The sequence below is a fragment of the Triplophysa rosa genome, linkage group LG8 (genome assembly GCF_024868665.1).
Source record: "Triplophysa rosa linkage group LG8, Trosa_1v2, whole genome shotgun sequence".
Lineage (NCBI taxonomy): Eukaryota > Metazoa > Chordata > Actinopteri > Cypriniformes > Nemacheilidae > Triplophysa > Triplophysa rosa.
Genome location: NC_079897.1, coordinates 11,168,025 through 11,187,033, shown reverse-complemented (window position 1 = coordinate 11,187,033; position 19,009 = coordinate 11,168,025). Strand labels below are relative to the sequence as shown.

Genomic DNA, 19,009 nt, shown 5'->3' with positions numbered 1-19,009 from the left:
AGTATTACTGGCCATGGCCTACATTAGCCATCCACATCACGCATGACATATGATCGCAGTGCATACCTGAAGCTTTTGAAATGTTGTGAATCTTAAGTCATGCACGAACGGGTTTCTGAAAGGAGGAGCCAGCTCGTGCTTCGCTTCTCCATCCGCGTGCGGGCTCTTGATCAACCTCATCCTCGACAAATCCCAGTCAATTAAAGTCACAAGATGACGGTGAAATCCCTGTTCCTCTTCTATAGGCCCGTTGGTTCCACTTTACCGCGATATTATTTGGCAGGCCGAGGGGTTGAGAGATTTGGCGGATCATGTATTTGTTGATCGCTACTCTTTCCGTGTGCGCAACAGCAGCAGTAAGTCCAGTTGGATGTCATGGAGGGGCTGAATCCTTCCCGCAGTGCGCATGTGTGAAAATCCGCTCCTCCATCCACTCACGCCATTAGTGAAGGCGCATGCGTAAACCCCCTGTGAGCCACTATAGCCAGCAGTTTCTAAAAAGAGAAAAAAATATCAGAAGAGCTCATTACTTGTTGAGCGGCACTTATAAGATACATTTGTCTTATTAGAGACATTTTAGAGCTGAATATTTATTTCTGATATATATGTATTCCATGTACTGCCACTCTGACCTAGAAAATTTCACTTTAATCACAAACGACTTTGAGCCACCCTAACCAACGCTGAGAAAAGTAACAGGTATCACGCGACAACATCACATTCTTGCTGTTTCAAAATCAGTCTTTATGACAATTTACAAATGCTTTATGACACTGAGAAACATCAATTGTAAATACACAGTGTAAATTAAAACATGGGATTGACTTTAGAAAGACTCGCCTACGCCAGACCAGTCAGAAAAAGCTTGGGCCACGTATCCCCGCCCACTTCATTATTTTGTTAGAGGCTAACAGCCGCTCTGCCTATGTTTACTGGTGTATTTCTGTGGGTAGCAACCTCAGTACAAAGGAAGGTGCGCTAAAGAATCAGGTGCCACTGCCATATTGAATGGGGGAGTTATGTGTTAAAATTGGTGATAGGATTACATGTCCTATTAAAATGTTATTGGGTGGAATTTCAAATTACAACAGATTTAAAGAAATCGATCAATTTGTAGCCTAAAGCTAGCCTACTAACAAATATGCCGGCAGATAGATAGATATAGATAGATGATAGATAGATAGATAGATAGATAGATAGATAGATAGATAGATAGATAGATAGATAGATAGATAGATAGATAGATAGATAGATAGATAGATAGATAGATAGATAGATAGATAGATAGATAGATAGATGATAGCGTGCTTTCACATCGGTATCATCTCCTAGAGATTGTAACAGGAATGGGCAGCCTCTATTTTTAGTCTTGCTCATAGTTTGCCTTGTGGGGGTGGGAGTTAGTTGAGAGCTTTGTAAGTGTTATTTTCAGACAGAGAAAGATCTTTAAGCACCTCTGGTCTGCCAACTGCATGACCTTCTTTTTGTCTGTGTGGGGGTGTTGCTGGGTAAAAATTCAGCTATGGTTATTATTAATCACAATGTTGGTCAGCAGCGTTGATCTTTTACACCAAGAGACATTATACACCAATTGTGGGTTTAATTATACAGCATGCTTTATTATACAGTAGATTGTACACTTTGTATTTTTTTAATTCTCTGTATTGTGTAGTAATAAATTGTATTAAATTGGCATACCGATCTCAATTATTTATTTTATAGTTATTTATCGTAGACATCAGTGAGATTAAAGACCCATAAATCTCACAAATGTCTCCATTAGTCGACATCAGATGAAACAGCCGAAAACACTTCTAAACCTCCGAAACTATAGAAGAGCATCTCTGAGCAATACAATTTCTCTGGGTTATAGTAGGAAAGATAGGTGATGTTGTACGGTCTTTGGTACCCTCCTGTGGTGTGTGGACGGATATTACATAGAAAACGATATAAAAATGTAATTAGCCGCAAGAGGGCGCCAAAGCCTATTGTTGGCTTTTGGTATTTTCTGACTTGTAAAGAAGAGCAATTTCGTGATGCCATTTTACCAGTTTGTCCACTCATGCCCCTGGATGGGTTTCTCAGACATTTTGTCCGCAGTTTTTTGTCTTGTATTAGATACAAGCTTGTGTGTGCTCTATGCTATTTTTCTTTTGTGTAGGGAGAAATTATTTTCAGCAACATAGTTCTAAAATGTGATGTGCCCAGATTGTGGTTAAGTATGACATTTTGTTGTCAAAAATCTTGAATCGTGTTGTCATTTGAGTAAATTAATTCTCTTATCTAAGATAGACATATTGACAATATCCATGTTTTTTCTGCCCATTTTAGCCTGAAGTTAAATACCCCTAATATCAGAAAGGCTGCATCAGATGTGGCACAGAGACTACTCAGGTTGGACTTCACATTGTATTTTCCATGCTAGTATACATTTTATTATCAATATTTCTTGTTTAACATCAGCTGCACACATGTCACCGCTGTGAAATGTTATGTGACAAGACTTGGACCAACCGTTGTTTTTCTCACCGTTTTTTGCATTTTAAGAGGAATAACAAGAAAACAACTATAACTACTAGATGACATATCCTTCAGACAACTTTTACAATAAGTGTAGCCATTACCTGCATAGACATTTACAACAATTTATATGTTGCTGGGAATTTTGTGTACTTGCAGCAGTGGCGCAGAGACTGTGGTGATGGGCATGTCTTTGAAACATGGAAATATTAGAGAAAAACATTTTTCTTTACTCTTGTAAATGAGATGCGTATCGGACAGCCTTGCTAAACCCGTGTTCTCTGTTGCTGAACTGGAAAACATGACGGTATATTGAGTTATAATATCATACAACTCATTTTCTCGAAGGCCCGCCATCATGTTCTCTTCCCACGTCTGTAATTGCAGGTGTCAAAAGCGATCGCCTGCCACCCGGTATCCCTTAACTTTGAACGTCTGTGGAGACAGTCCAGGCGAACCTGCCCCCGGGCCCATCGCACTGGGTTTTGACATTTGCATTTGGTAAGCATCGAAGAGGCCGCGCTTACGCTTTGAAGGGACGGCTGTGAAAAAAAGGTTCACCCTCGCCTCCCGACGCTGTAGGAATTAAAACGGAAGAAATGCAATTTAAAGACATGAAGTAAACAATCACCTAACACTTGTTTCAAGCACGAACACAATTTCCCTGGCCTTGTCCAATTCCGTCGTAGCCCGGGGCTCAGTGTGTTTTTCTTACATGTGGTTCTACACCACTGATTAGAATGGTAATGCAGGAACAGAATCAATCCTTATGACATTTCAGAGAACCAAGCACAGTTTTCTATATGGTGTGGCACTTTTGTGTCCCTTTGAGAAAGTCTAAAACTCTCTCGTTTTTCAAGTCAGACTCTGCAAAATTGCAAAGTAATCACAAAATTACAATTACTTGTAAAACACAACAAGAATTATCTCAGTGATGTACGTTTTGTGGTCTGCTGTGATGTGTGCATTGATCTAGAAGGAATTATACAAAGCAAAGCATTCAAAACAGAAATATTGTGATTTTTGACTACCCAATTTGTTTTTAAAACTTGTTGATCTTAAAATCTACTGCTACAATAAATATGCCCTAAATATAAAAATGGCAGCGTTTTTTTTTCAAGCGAAACCATCAGGATGTTTGAGAGTAAATGCTGGATTTCTGAATGCGTTTCTGGGCTGCAGATCCTGCTTTAGCTGCATAATTCTGAACCCTCAGGCCACAGCAGAGGTCCACTGACAGACTGACAGTTGTTGTTTCCCAGTCGAATGTGTTTTACCAGCCACAGCTGGGTGTCAATCAAACGTGACCATGTTCCAAACATTCCAAACACAAATATGAACATGCATTAGCTGCAGGAAATGCAGCCTCTGGGGCGCTAGCTTGAATGGCATGCGTTTTCTTGCTATTGTACAATAGTTTCATACACGATGTGTGTTAGTGGTGTTTTCAGACAAAAATGTTGATGTTGGGGAAAAATGGATATAAAATGACTAATACTTGAAATGTAAGTAAGTAGTATATTTATTTGATCAATAAAACTAGCCAGGAGGCAGGTTGTATTAATTGTATTCACAAAGTACACATGCACTTTTCAGAAGACTCATTTACAATGCAATGATGTTGGGGAAAAATGGATATAAAATGACTAAAACTTGAAATGTAAGTAAATTAAAGCAATAGTTAACCCCAAAATTAATCATTTACTCACCCTCTTGTCATTTTAAACCTGTATGACTTTCTTCCGCAGAACACAAAAGAAGATATTTAGAAAAATGTTGTTAACTGGCACACTTAACTTTCACTTGCATTGGTTTTGTGTGCATAGAATAGTGAATGGGGCCAGAGCTGTTCTGTTACCAATTTTCTTCTAAATATCTTCTTTTGTGTTCTGCGGAAGAAAGAGCGACATACAGGTTTAAAATCACAAGAGGGTGAGTAAATGATGACAGAATGTTTATTTTTGGATAAACTATCACTTTAAATGTTCTGTTGCGGCTTTACAGTCTTCAAGGGATTTAATATAATAGTAATATAATAATATAATATAGCAATGTAATATATAGTATAATAATTTAATATAATTATTACTATATAATATAGTAATAGTCATTTTCAACTTCTTTTAGTATATTTATTTGATCAATAAAACTAGCCAGGAGGCAGGTTGTATTAATTGTATTCACAAAGTACACATGCACTTTTCAGAAGACTCATTTACAATGCAATGATTATTTTTCTGTTGGGGTTCATTTTACCCCAGCAAAATAGACTGAAAAAATAATGATTATAAAATATATCAATATAAACAGCAAACAGAAGTGTACTGCTGGGTACACCACCTTTGTTTATGTTTTATATCAGTCGAATGTAGCATTTTCTTGAAAATATAACATCTTGTCCTTAACAGATGCAACACATAAAACATCAATTGACCAGACATTTTAAGGATTGCTTTATTTCTATTTTTGTAGCTCCGCCTTCTGCAAAATCCCATTGGATCAAAATCCCTCTCCTTATAAACCATACGTTCAATGTCAAATTTTAATTGGCAATGATTGCATCTGAATTTTCACCATCATACGTTTGAAAATAGCTTTGGGGTCTCAAGGTCATGAAGGTTAAAATCACTAAAAGTCTAAATATATTAAAGGTTTGTGTCTTCATCTTTTAACTTGTTCCTAGCAATGTTTTTTGACTCCATATGCGAAGAATAAATGCTCAGATCTTTTATCACAATCTGCCTCTAATTTTCTTAAAACCCACCTAACGATGTTCCACAGATGATGACACTCTCTAAACATTCATCTGCAGTCCTTTAAATACTGAAGCCTGTTGGCTAGAAATCCAAGTGTTGGGTCTTGTCAGCGACAGGTGCTCTGCATTTTGAACAGGACTCCTAAAAAGGAGCTGCACGCTTTGAAACTCACCCCGTGTTGCTCTGATATGTGTGATTGAGGGGCAGTTCAGTAACCAAAGCCATGATGTTACAGTGGCAAGGTTGTTGTTAAACAAGAGAGATCTTTGTGGTGAACACAAGTGGTTGGCTGTTCTCTGACATACCTGTCTGTCTGCCCGATCCAGCCTCAATAACACCTGCGCTGTGTAATTTTAAACTGCTTAGAAATGACAAAAACAGTTGGACAGATAAAAGGGCCAATAGGTCTCTCTGTTAGTCCTCACAGGTGTCACAGAGGAACATCTCAGCGGGAGAACTCGTCTGAGGTCAAGATGTTGTGATGTGTGTTTGAAGCCCTGTGGTTTCCTTTTTGATGTGGTTGTCACTTTTTGTACTGCTTGCTTCTGACACTGCAGAAACTGGGGATATTGCAACAAAAAATAAAACGTTTGAAAACCGAGGTTTGGTCTGACAGGTATGGTATGGAGCAGTGGTCAGCTATATCTAGAAATGACTTTAAACACGTTTTGACATGTTTTGACTACTACACCAAATTTTGGAAATTATATTTGAAGTGTACTGCATCAGACTGTCATAGTATGAAAAATATATTTAAAAAACATTGTCATACCATTGAAGGATGGCTTTATATAGACTGATTTCACACCCGCCATGTTGAAATCGAAAGCGAGGCAGAGGTGGGAAGAAAACCTGAAGGACAGATAGACTGCAATGGTTTGGACAACCAACCTGGAGTTAATAAAACGTTTTATGATCTTATATGTGAAAATATAAGCATAGGATGCATGTCACACGCACAAGCGGTTTTACTTGACCACTTTAGCCGTACCATCACATATTAGTGCACACACAGCTACTTTAACGTTGTTTTTAAATGGAGCATCTGTTTAGTCATGTCACAAACATCCGATGGCAGTCAAAACCATTGTAGTCTTTCTGTCCTTCTGGTTTTCTTCTGACCTTTTTTTCGATTTCAACATGGCAGCGGAGTGAAATCTGTCTATAACTATGTAAAGCTACATACAGTATATAGCTTTATCAAATTAAATAACCTTTACCACTGCATATTTTTATGGGAAAAGTTGTCTTATTTTGACGTGTATAAATTAATACTTTTTATAATACTGTTTTATATGATTTATTGTAGTAATTTAGCTTACTTTAGATATTTTTCTTTCTATTAGACTATATACATTTTTATTTGATAAAACTAAAGATTTTTTGTACAATCTTTTAGGGCTTTCAAACGATTAATCGCGATTAATCTCATCTATAATAAAAGTCTGTGTTTACAAAATATATGTCTGTGTACTATGCATATTAATTTTGTATTTATAAACACACACACATATACATGCATATATTTTAGAATATATAAAAAATAATAAACATGTATATATAATTTAAATACTTGGTAAATATAAATAAATGCATTTAAATATTTCATAAATATGTATACATGTGTGTGTGTTTGTAAATAGCTACAAATGTAATATGCACAGTACACAGACATTTATTATGTAAACACAAACTTTTATTCTGGATTCGATTAATCGCGATTAATCACTTGACAGCCCTACATTTTTTATAACAGTATTTTATTTTATACAGACAATCCTGTATCTGTGTACTTTGAAAAGAAAGCTATAAGGGTGTCTATACAGAAACTTCAAATTTTCAAAAATCTTACCTATTCACTTAAATATTCACAGAAATACTTGCCCTACCGAAAGTTTTATTTTTAATTAGTTTTATTCAGGTAAATAGTTTTATGGTTATAGTTTGTTTTATATTTATATATCGTTTTATTAATATTTTAAAGTCGATTTTATTTTTATGTTTTATGTTAATTTAGTTTAGTTTAGCAGTTAGCAATTTTTTATATGCTTTTATCATTTTATTATTTATTTCTTTTTTCTGATGTTGCTATATTAGATTTTTTTATTTTGTTTTATTTGTTATTTCAATTTTACTGATTTAAACTTATTTTAGGCAACATTTCATTTTTTTCCAAAAGTTTTCCAATAATTTTTAGGTCAGTATTTTATTTAATTTCAATAAACAGAAATATTTTTATCAAAGTTTTTACTTTAAACTAAAATAACCTTGGGTAAACAATATGTACAGTCACAAATAGACTATCAGAGAGAACTTGTGAACACTTTTGACCTGAAATTAACCAACAAGCAACTACTCAAACACCTTAACAATCCCTTAGCAACACCCTAGCATCCAGCATTAATCAGCAACAGCATAGCAATGTACACAAAGGGCTGGTTTCCAGGACGGGGTTTTAGCCTAATCCCAGACTACTTTTCGATCAAGATGCCACTCATACTTTAAAAATGAGTGGCATCTTGATCGAAAACAACTTGCACTTGCATATCTTAAAATATATCAGTGCGATTGTTTTGTCTCAAGATGCACACTGTAATGTTTGTTTGTAAAGCATGTTTTTAAAAACGCCTTAAATATCCTAATTTAACTAAGGCCTAGTCCTGGTTTAGGCTAAGCCCTGTCCGGGAAACCGCCCTTATATGTTTACTATAAGCTTTTAAACCGAATAGCAATGCCCCGGCAACAAGCCAGAACGCCCAGTTTTGCAGAACCCAAATTTTCTCCTGAAAAGACAAACATGTTACCATAGCTTAAAATCCATAGAAAAGTTATATTAAACAAACAATTAAAATAAATAAATTAAAACTAAAATAATAGTACTTGTCAAAATACATGGTGTGTCAGAATACTGTCATGGTTCTGCCCATCTTGTCTTGCTTTTCTTGACCTAGTGGCAGAATCATGACAGAACCTCTTGTTTCATGTGTAGAGAGGCGTTTTGGCCCTGTTGGCCTTCCACTCTCCGGTGTCGCGTCTCTGTTCCCGCCCTTTCGTCTCCTCATTAGTGATAATTATTAGTTCATGCCCCTCACCTGTCCCCTTCTTGATTTCGTCCCCTTTATATAGTCCTCATGTTTCATTGTCTTGGGCTGGTCCATTGCTTGTGTCACGGGGGTGAGTTCCTGTTGTAGTAAGTTAACTTTTAGCTGATGTAATGTTTTATTAGTCTAGTCTTGTTAGTTTGGTGAGTCTTCGTTCCTGTTGCCATGTTTTGTTCTGTTGTCCCCCATCGTGGGTTTTTGTTTTGTCATTGTATTTATAATTAAAGTCTTGTTAACCCCTTACGTCCCTGTCTGCACTTGGGTCCTCTGTCCTCACCTCACCCGAGAACCGTGACAAATACTCTTTAAGCGAATCAATGTTTGAGTCTCTCAAAACATTGATCACTCTTTAAGTAGTCCAAACAGCTCGGCATCCACTTGAACATTTTTTTTGCACTTTCATTTGGTGACACTACAGTGGCCCAAATGTCACACTTCAATTTTGATCTCTTTAAAATTCAGACCTCTTTTGTTCTCGTGACACTTTCTCCTCTCACCTCCCCTGATACATCCCAGGAATGTTTATGTGGTCATATTTTAAAACGGGCATGAGGAGCTACCACAGTACACTCGGAGCAGCTCTGATTTGAGTGCATTGGCTCACGGACTTGGAATGCAAATGGATGACCTAGTGCGAATGTTTAGCACTCCAGAGGTATCGACAAGGCAGAGTGTAAGCTGACAGTAAGCACAGATCTCCACCTCTACCTAAACCCGATAAGCGTCTAGGCAATTGACCCGAGCGTCATTTGTTATTTTAAGGTTATCTGGAGTTTTAGTCCTTCACAGGGCACTACAACACGTCTCCTCCATCCTCTCTCACCATCCACGACTTCCACGTTCATCTACAACCTCCCGTATCTACCAACAACACCAATGCATGTTTCTCTTGAGCACTTCATTTGAAATGGTCAAAATAGCACTTGCATGGTTTGGTTGTTTTGTTTGCCGGCTTATCTCCTTGTGATAGCTTAGCGACTTCATAGCGTTTAATTAGCTTCCAAAGATTAGAACGACATGGAAACAAAGCTCGTGAAATAAAACAATTATGGTCAAAGCTGTTATCATCTTAACTTGGTGTTTGCCTAATTGTTTCAATTGCTCGCCGCTGGGCGATTTGATCTAAACGTCAGGCAGCGATTTACCAGGGCTCAAATCTACAAATCTGCCACCGGAACTACAGACGTGTTTAACAACACCACAAGTAGCTCAATCAGTCAATGCTGGTGGCTTTAACGTAATTAAACCCACGCATCAAAGGCCGGCCGCCGCGTTTGTCAACAGACACCCCAATGTCAAACAAGGCAGAAGAAAGTCAGAACAAGTGCAAATGCTTGCTCGACAAGCCAGATCAAAAAGACAGCGGCAACAACAAAACGAAGCCTCTGATTGGACGCCAGCTCCGGCTGCCCCATTTCTTCCTTCTTATGTTTCCAGGAAGCATAGGAAGGTGCCCTTTACCATCACTTCGTCCGTCAACATGGCGACAAATGTGCCCTGATGGAACTGAGGAACAGTGTACTCCGGCTAAGCGATCTCACACAAAGAATGCTGCCGAGAGGCACATGCTGTTTGGTCTGTACGGAAAGCATCTGTGGTGATGAGTGCCGTATCAAAGTGATGACATTCCTCCTGCGTTTCCTCCTGCGGGCTCAAGTGTCTCAAACAAAAACCCTCTTTTATATGGCTCTCGAGTGACTCACTTTCTTCTCTCGGCCACTCAGACCAGTGTGTTTGGAGAAAGATCAGTGACCAAAAAGCCGTTCAAATGCCGGCCGAACCCGAAACACACTTGTAATTTGCTAGACAATAATGCTTGAATGGTAAACAGACAAGGGTCATTCACATGAAGGTTTTATGTGGAATTGTACTCCATTTAAAGTCAATTGACAAACAAATGAGCAAAAGGACTAGTGAAGCTTTATTGGAGGTGCATGTAACATTTTTGCCTTACTTGGATGTGTCTGAATGTATGAAACATGCGTTTTATTCAAATCACTAAAACTTTTTTTAGTTAAAGTATCTATATTAACTGGTTACCTTGAAGCTGCAGTGCTGCTAGACACCAGATGGAGGAGCTCTGGCAATGTGTTTTTTTTTTTCATTTTGTGGATGAGAAGGGGAACCAAAGATTGAGATTGTGGAACACCAGAAATATAGTTTTGATATTTTCTTCTCTTGAGTGAGGCAGAGGTTTGGCGTCCAGTCTGACACCCAATGACATTCATTAGAGAGTACTCAACACAAAAAGCTCATTTGATTTGTTAAAGCTGCTTGTTTTATATTGAGGAATGAAACAATATGGCAAAAGTAACTATAGTATAACTGCTGTGTATGTTCTGTATTTACATACAGTTACCAGTGAGCAGAAAGAGAAATATTTTTTTCTTCAAGGGGTCATGCCAAAAATATGGCCAACATTGTGTTAAAGGATTATTATTATTGGTTTCACATAATTTGTAAAAAGCAAATGGACATTATGACGTCTTGGAATTATAAGGTTCTATTTGCATTTTGAGCAGTTTTGAGATTGACATTCCGTTTGACTTTGTAGATAAAACCATTTTGTTTTTTACACAACATAAAGAAAAAAAACATCACATAATGTAAATAAGTTGTCACAGAATAAGAATATCTGAATAACTCAATTGTGTCGAAAATTCCAAGGTGACAATTTATAAATATGTCAAACAAAGCAAGAATGGCATATTGTTCTTAGTCTTTGAATAGATCAATTACTCACTTATTTATATTTTTTCCACATGAAATGATCATCAGAACTATGGAGAATTTTCTTCTTCATTGTTCAAACTTCACTATTTTCTTCATTGTTCAAAGTTTAAAAAATATATATTTAACAATTCAATGAAACAAACTCATGTGTTTATTTTATTTCAGACATTTAGAAATATAGGAGACAAGTCAGGAAAAATGTTTCATTTTTCATATTTAAAAAATGTGAATACATATATATTATTTTACTTATTATTTAAAAAAAATAATGTTTTTATTGTCTTCCATAAACCTATTTAATATTTGACTAAGCTCATCTAAGTTAAATATCATTAAAATACTTGTCTTGTCTTGAGGACATGTAGGGGTCCATTCTATGACATCATTTCCTGTTTTATGCATTTCTTATCACTTGTTTTCTTGTCATATAAATAAATATGCATCAAATGATGTAGTAGACACACTCTTCACTACATAAAATCTTCTTTTTAGATTAAAACAACAAAGGATGCTGATACATCTGAAGAATTAAATATGTGCTTGTCTCATTTGTTACATGTAGAACAGCTAATTCTTTATCTTCTCTGTGATACATGTCATGCTAGCTTGTACCCAACTTGCTCTAACAAGTCTAAAGCTGTGACACAAGGGATTTCCCTGTTGTCCACTTCTTACAGATTACACAGACTGTAAGACAATGGAATACAAGCTTATTCCGTGTATGTGTTTGCCAAAGAGGAGAGAGAAAATAATTGAATGCTGGTGAATATCTTCTTCTTGTGTTCCTGTTTATCGCGGGCGCAAGGCCTGCTTTCCCAGGGCCACAAATGCTAATCATCGATCTCACTTGCATACTACGTCTCTGTTTAAAAGCTGATAGGGCCTCTCCAAAGACCGCTCTGACTCTTTGTTTAGAATGACACCGAATGGTCACATCCCTTATCAGGGCCTGAATATGTTTGCCCCCGGTACTTCAGTCCCACATGGGGATTAAGACTGGTCTAACAAAACATGGGCCACAGATCATCTAATCCATCATTTTAACAGGGAATTAATATGCTAGGGATGGACACAAGGGGTCAAGGTTTGGCTGGTTAGCATGGCCTTGTTAGCTGCTTTAACTACAACATATGGATCGAAAAAACACTGTGTTGACGGTTATTAAAAGTGTGTATTTCGATTAAATAAAATTACTTGCAAATACATTTTTAGATTTATGTTTATTGCTGTTGATCCATATTCCAGTGACTCATTTTTTGAAGGGCTCTTGTCGTCTTAAAAGTATGAAATGAAGTTTCCCCACCCTGTCCATCCAATATGATCTCACAGGAATTCGTAACTATTTTACTAGGTGGCCAATTTGTATGAATTTGTACGTTGTGAATTGTACACAAATGTATAATACTAGATAAAAGCTATTCTGAAGCCCCACCCCTAACCCCGCCCCTAAACCTAATGTCACTGGTGCGAAAGCAAATCGTAATGAAATGTACGAATGAGATCATACAAATTCATACGAAGTAGCCAAAATTAGCCACCTCGTAAAATAGGAACGTTTTTGCCTTGAGATTGTGTTGGTCTATCTCAGGACTGTGCATTCTTAAGGTGGCATCAGCCAATGTCCCACGTAGTTTTCCAGTCATTCATGTTTCGTAAAAACCTGGAATATGGAATGAAAAGAAAGATTGGCACAACACTCTCATTCTTGTGGGTGCATGAATCAGAGAGGTCACTAAATCTGAGATGTCTATATTGCTTATGCATGGGACAGGTGACTTTCAAGGGCACTCTTGTTTTTATTTGAACACTTTATTTTAGCATAATATCTTTATTCAGGTCCCTCTTCAAATCGGCTCCAAAAAACTCTTACTCATTCAATAGCCGTGAGAAGTGACATCAGCTAAAGATCAGGAAGTTTGAACAACATGCACGTCTGGGCCCTTCAATGACTCAACAGAACTCGCTATTGATTCTTTAATCAGCATCGACCTCTCGCTGTGGTAACAGGCGGCTCCCATCCTTGTTCTCCGATACTGTTTCTTTGATGTACCTTTGATGCCGAGAATAAATCAGACCAGAGAACTGGAAGCAAAAGGGTCAAGTTGATTAGCATAATGGGATCATTTTCCACAATGAGCCAAGAGTAGACCATTACATTCTCTTAATGTTCCATGAAAACAACTGTGGTGATTTTCTCAATTTGTGTAGGAGGAGCTTAGGATGACTTTTTGGAGGTCTATGAAAGACGTCGCTTGAGTGATTATTTTGGAGGCTTTTCTTGGCTTATTATGGTTGAAGATCCTGGAATTGCTAACCCATTTGGAAACATGGAACAAGATGCCGAGCCATTGACTTCCTCTTTTAACACATCTCAAATTTTACATTGAGACAGTTCTAAGAGCCAAGCTGTGATACAGTATATATGAATCATTTTTTACTACTCATTAAAATGAACTGGTGATCAGGCAAAACATCCCTCCATCTATCCATTTTCAGTACCACCTTTTCCAGACAAACCCCTAACCCACTAATGACTTAGTTAATATTGCTAACGACAGATCTCATAATTATTAAATGTCGGATGTCATACTGACGTAAACACTAAAGGATGGCAGTCTGTGCATCTGTGTGTGCGCACCAGTGCATTTGAATTGCATTAGCATTGCTAGCAAAGAGATGACATAAGTCTCTCTCCAGACAATAAAAAAGGAACCAAAATCTCTTCTCGCCAGCCAACATATTTTGCACTTAAAGAACTTGAAGCTTATTCCACTTGGAGTGTTAGTGAGGCCTGAAACAGTGTGTCAGGAATCAAGTCTTTATAACTCCAATGGGGTTAATTTACTTTAACGCACGCACTGTGCCGAAAGCTTAAAGACTTTGTTGAAACTGCTGATTAGAAACTAAATCTGGAGACTTTATACACACAGCTGAATGAGCAGGTGTTATAATGCAATATATTAAAAAATCGTTCAGCCAAAATTGAAATTCTGTCATGTACCCTTTGTCATTCCAGAACTGTATGATTTTATTTGTATTTTGTACCCGTGGAAGACAGGATGTGTTTGGAGAATATTCTAGCCACTGTTCAGTACATCCCAGGTGAAAAAAGAGTGCACTTCCATAATGTACTTAGTGCACTATTCTCGCGCACTAATTTTGTACTTAATACACTAATTTTGAGACTCCGTGAATATGAACCAACATGCGTAAAGTAGTCTTGAACACACTAGTGTATGAAAGATGGGTTCAAGTGTACTTCAAGTGGTAACTAAATACATTTTTAATACAGAGATAGTATGCTAAAAGCACAATTTAGTTCATATGCATGGTTTCTCAAAATAGCACAGTTGAGTACACTTAAGGCTAAAATACACTACAAGACTTTTGCTCAGATTGTGCCCAGATTTTCAGTCTGGACTTGTTGCAGAAAGTCTGTGCCAGTCTGTAGATTTGATCAGTTAGTGTAGTAAATCTGTTCAGATTTTAAAAGTCTTGTAGTGTATTCCAGCCATTAGATGTTCTTAAGATTATCTTAAGTACTAAAGCATAATTTTTTGTGTATTAAGTACAAAATTAGTGTGCGAAAATAGTGCACTTTAAGTACATTATGAAAGTGCACTTTTTTTCGCCTGGGATGTTCCACACACTGTTTCAGCAGAGGTTTATCAGATTTGCGGTCAGTGACATCAAACATCATTGGCTTTTGATTGAGTTAGGGCAAATTTCAATATTTTTAGGCAAAGATTACTCATAATACCTTCATGATGTTTTTTTAATATATATATACGGTGTACGGTATACATCACTTGTATAAAAAAGAGCAGTCCAGACATTTCGCTTACCAAGAAAACAAAGAAAAATATATACAGTATATAACCATATATAACTAGTGTTATATAACCAGTTATATTTGCTTTTTCAGATGCAGTTAAATTGTTAAGTAGCCCATACTCGTTTTTCACTTTTCTCTTTAAAACTGCCATGATATGTGCAAGATGACAGCCAGCCTTTAGATGTGAAAATTTCAAAAATTATAAATAATATTTAAGGTCTATAGGATACTGTACAATAGTATGATGTGGACAATGTGAGCTTATTTTATTCTAAGCCCATTCTTCCTACAGTCCTCAAACATCTGATATTTACAGACAAAAAGAAACATGCAGTAGCAGTCAGTTTATAATGCAATAGCAGCGAGAGATAGATGAGACCAGGTAAAACAGTGTTTCTGTGCTCCAAGGGTTGATATACAACACTGCTTCGACGGCTATCTCTGGTTAGTCGGAGCGCGCAGGCCATAGAGGTTAGAGCCAAGGAAATGAAATCACTATTACCAACCATTTCTGTGTGATAGCCAGACGAGTAACATATGCACGGTCAGGGAGTGTTTGCCACGGTAAAACATTATTAGTGCCCATTCATTTTTCTCTGCCACGGAGTTGATGTATGTGGCTGAGAAATAAGTAATGCATATGTAACCTATAGGCCCTTAAATATAAATTTGCCAGAACTAAACCTGGCCATGATTTGGTCCTTATCTGCATTCGCAGGATGGTAAGATCCATCAATGTTTATGAAGCCAGGCCATGTAATTCCAACACATTTGTCCACAGAACACACACATGGAAGTTTTCCATTACACAATGATTATCATGTAGCAACATTTTGAATATCCGGCTGGATACCATCTTGAATTATTCTCGTGGAAAATCCCAAATTTCTTTACGCGATAAGGGGGGAATCGGAAAGAGGCCTTCCCCGTGCACGGAATGAAGATAACTAGCTTTTATTAATGACCTGCCATTGGACAGGACCATAATTAAAGTTTTCCACTTCTCGGTGAAGGATGGTGGACAAATTTTGTTGATAATTTGATAACCAAAGGACACCGGCAAGAAAAAAAGGAGGAAAAAATGGGCAGAGCCATTGATGCTATCACGACTCATTTGATTTGTCCGAGAGGGCCACTATCGTTCCTTTTCACCTGTGAATACTTAATTATCCAGCTGATGCATATGGGAAAGTCATTAATTAAATTTGACTATTGGTTAATTCGCTCCTTTGCATGTGTTATCTGGCTCCTGAGCAGATCGCGAAAACTGTAGTTTCAGTGTGAGGACCTTGTTAGATACGCGTAAGGAGTCACTGAAATGGATAGCTTTTATTATGTGAGACACATTGCAAATTGATTGAGCCTGCATTTGCATTTCGGTGAATAATATCTCTTATTAGAGGGAACAAGCCAATAAATAAAGAGAACTGTCTGTTGGTTCATTTGTCAGCGACGGTAATGTTTGCCTGTTTCTGCATTCGGGTAGGAGCGGGGCGCCGCTCCCATGGAAACTTATCGAACACGGCACGTGCACTGCATGCTGAGCAGGTTACATTACGGCGCCTGTAAATAAACCAAGTATACAGAGAGCTGACTGTCGTCCTTTACATGAAAACTGCTGTGAAGACTTAATTATTCAGATAATGTAAGTGTAAATTTATATATTGTATATATTACATTCACAACTTCCAATATTTTTTAGAATTCTTCCTAAATAATAGTCAACAAAATATTAAATAAGTATAAAACATAAATTAATTTAACCCATTGGGTCTAAAAATGTCTGTCTACCAGTGAAAGCAACTATAGAACATCCCTTCCATTGGCGGAGTATTCAGGCTCTTTATTAATACATTCATATCCAAAGTGCTGCATCTTTTCCACTGTTAACATAATACCACTTCATTAACTCATCAAATAAAATTAAAATTCAATGGAGTGTGATGAAACTGACTGCCATAGAGGGTTTTTAAAATGATTATGTCCTCTGATGTCTCCGGCTTTCTCTCCCTCCCTTTGCCGGTGGGTGCAATGGCCTAATGGAAATAGACCGGATACTTATGAAGAGATCACCATCCCTGCCATACAATATTCCCTCAAAGACGTATTAACCTTTAGCTACCGGCCCAGCAGCATCCCTCACCACCCTCCCCCTCTTCTCTCCATTAGCCGAATATCCATCACCGCGCATGTGTCTGGCTCCCTGTGCCTTGAGATGCATTCATCTCGGCAGCTGGCACTAAGTGTTTAACTGTAACGTTATCCATCCCCTGTGTGTTTCACCAGACAGCCTCCAGTCAGACCGGACCGATCCAATATATACTTATCACAGCAGGATAAAGAGATTATCAGGCCGAATCGAAGGGTGGCGCTTCTATCTTTCCTGCCATGCTCTCTCATCTTAATCTCGGAGAGCTTCGGACACTAGATAGGACCCTCGTCGTCTTATCAGATACTGTACTGGTGCTGCAGACCTGTCATCAAGGTCAAGGCAGATCCGCAGGCGCTGGGTAATGTTTTTTGGGCCACAAGTTAAAAGACGACAGCTACCTGACTTGGACAGAACGCAACAGTCTCCTGTCAGAGAAAAAGACAGAACAGACATCACTCTCCGAGTCATGGAGAGTTGCAGCGACTGGCCTCATTTATCAGCGGCAGGCTGCCTGTCGAGTCCAGAAAGACGGTTTGGTTCTCTCGGCCCTATAAACTGAGTTTGGGCCTCCAATCAAAGAGGCTTTAGATAAAGGTTCTGAAGAGAGGAGAAGGGAGATTGTGTGCTGGGGCTTGCCAGGGTGCAAGATAACCTCTTAGTGGCCCCAGTCCGATCAGAGCAACACTTTCCAGCCCCGGCTCAATCTGATTCTTGTCAAATGATGAAAGAGCTTGTAAGAGGTCCTGACAGGGAGAGTGTGCATGTGCACTTGTGCGCAGGTTTGTGAGGCATTCTATGAAGTAGACGCCTTTTCCAGTGCAGGGTGATTTTACAAGTTTTTCTAAAACATTTTTGAAAGATTTTTATGGATTTTATTCCTGTTAATAAATGGCGCCTTCTCAAGCATGTAATTTTGGGATGTAAGGTAACAGAGTTAATTGTGACAAAGTTGGTAAAACAGATGAATGCAAAAAACAGAGGCTCATTTGACAATACAAACCTTGTGCTCAGTGATGAAACTATACGATGCTTCTTAGATCATTTAATGCTGATATTACTACAAATGTCAATTCTTTAATTATGAATGGTTTACAGTTGAAGCAATTGTAACAGGGTTGACATTTGAACATCATCAGGTCAGTTTTTACAGTTTTTTGTTTTATCACTATTCCATAACTAAAAAAGCAATATAACAGGGTTGACATTTAAAGATTATCCCCGTTTGACAAACATAACAAATCTTAATAATATAATATAACAATGTTTATAATATAAAGTAGAAATGATTTATTTATTTATTGAATAGTTAACCACCCTAATAAGGTATTTGGGATAGGGAACAGGGTTGACACATAACTAAGGCACATAACAGTCTTTAAATTATGCATTTGATTAATAATTTATAAATAGATGTATTTAATGCCTTTTTTTACGTTTTAGTTTTTGGTGATGTTTACATCAACATGAAAACATTTATTAACAAAGAAAAAGTTGCATCACCTATCTTTGTACTTTGACACCTGTTTTGTTGAATGACCCTTGTGTCTCTGCATATCTGTATATTTGAGTTTGAATGTGTGCTGGGTACTCAGAAGCACGACTGGGGCCGGCTCTAACTGTCAGCTCCTTCAGAGTGGAGAGAAAGCCAAGGATGAGGACAGGAAAAGAGTAGCAAAGGCTGATAATAGCCGGACACAGTGTCAAACTGCTTTCAATCCTGACTGCTGGGGTCAGGGCCACTGTGTGTTTAAGCTGTGGGGGTAATGAGGCTCACGGCAAACCGTGTGTGTTTGTGTGCACGTGCGTGTTCCTGTGTGTCCCAACGACCACGTGTGCTTGAATGAAGGTGTATATGTGGTTGGAGGCCACAGCAGGGGAAGGTAAACTTGCTGAGTGACAGAACTGACCTCCT

At 37.8% G+C, this 19,009-nt stretch overlaps 1 protein-coding gene across 1 annotated transcript in view; it reads right to left on the bottom strand.

The window, feature by feature from the left end:
* The window catches only part of LOC130557649 (lysophosphatidylcholine acyltransferase 1), a 67,098-nt gene extending 66,676 nt beyond the window's left edge, over positions 1–422 (bottom strand). The window contains exon 1 of the mRNA XM_057339613.1: positions 67–422. Coding sequence (XP_057195596.1) covers positions 67–180 — 114 coding nt within the window. The 5' untranslated portion in view covers positions 181–422. The remainder of the gene's footprint in view (positions 1–66) is intronic.
* Between the last annotated feature and the right edge of the window lie 18,587 nt (positions 423–19,009).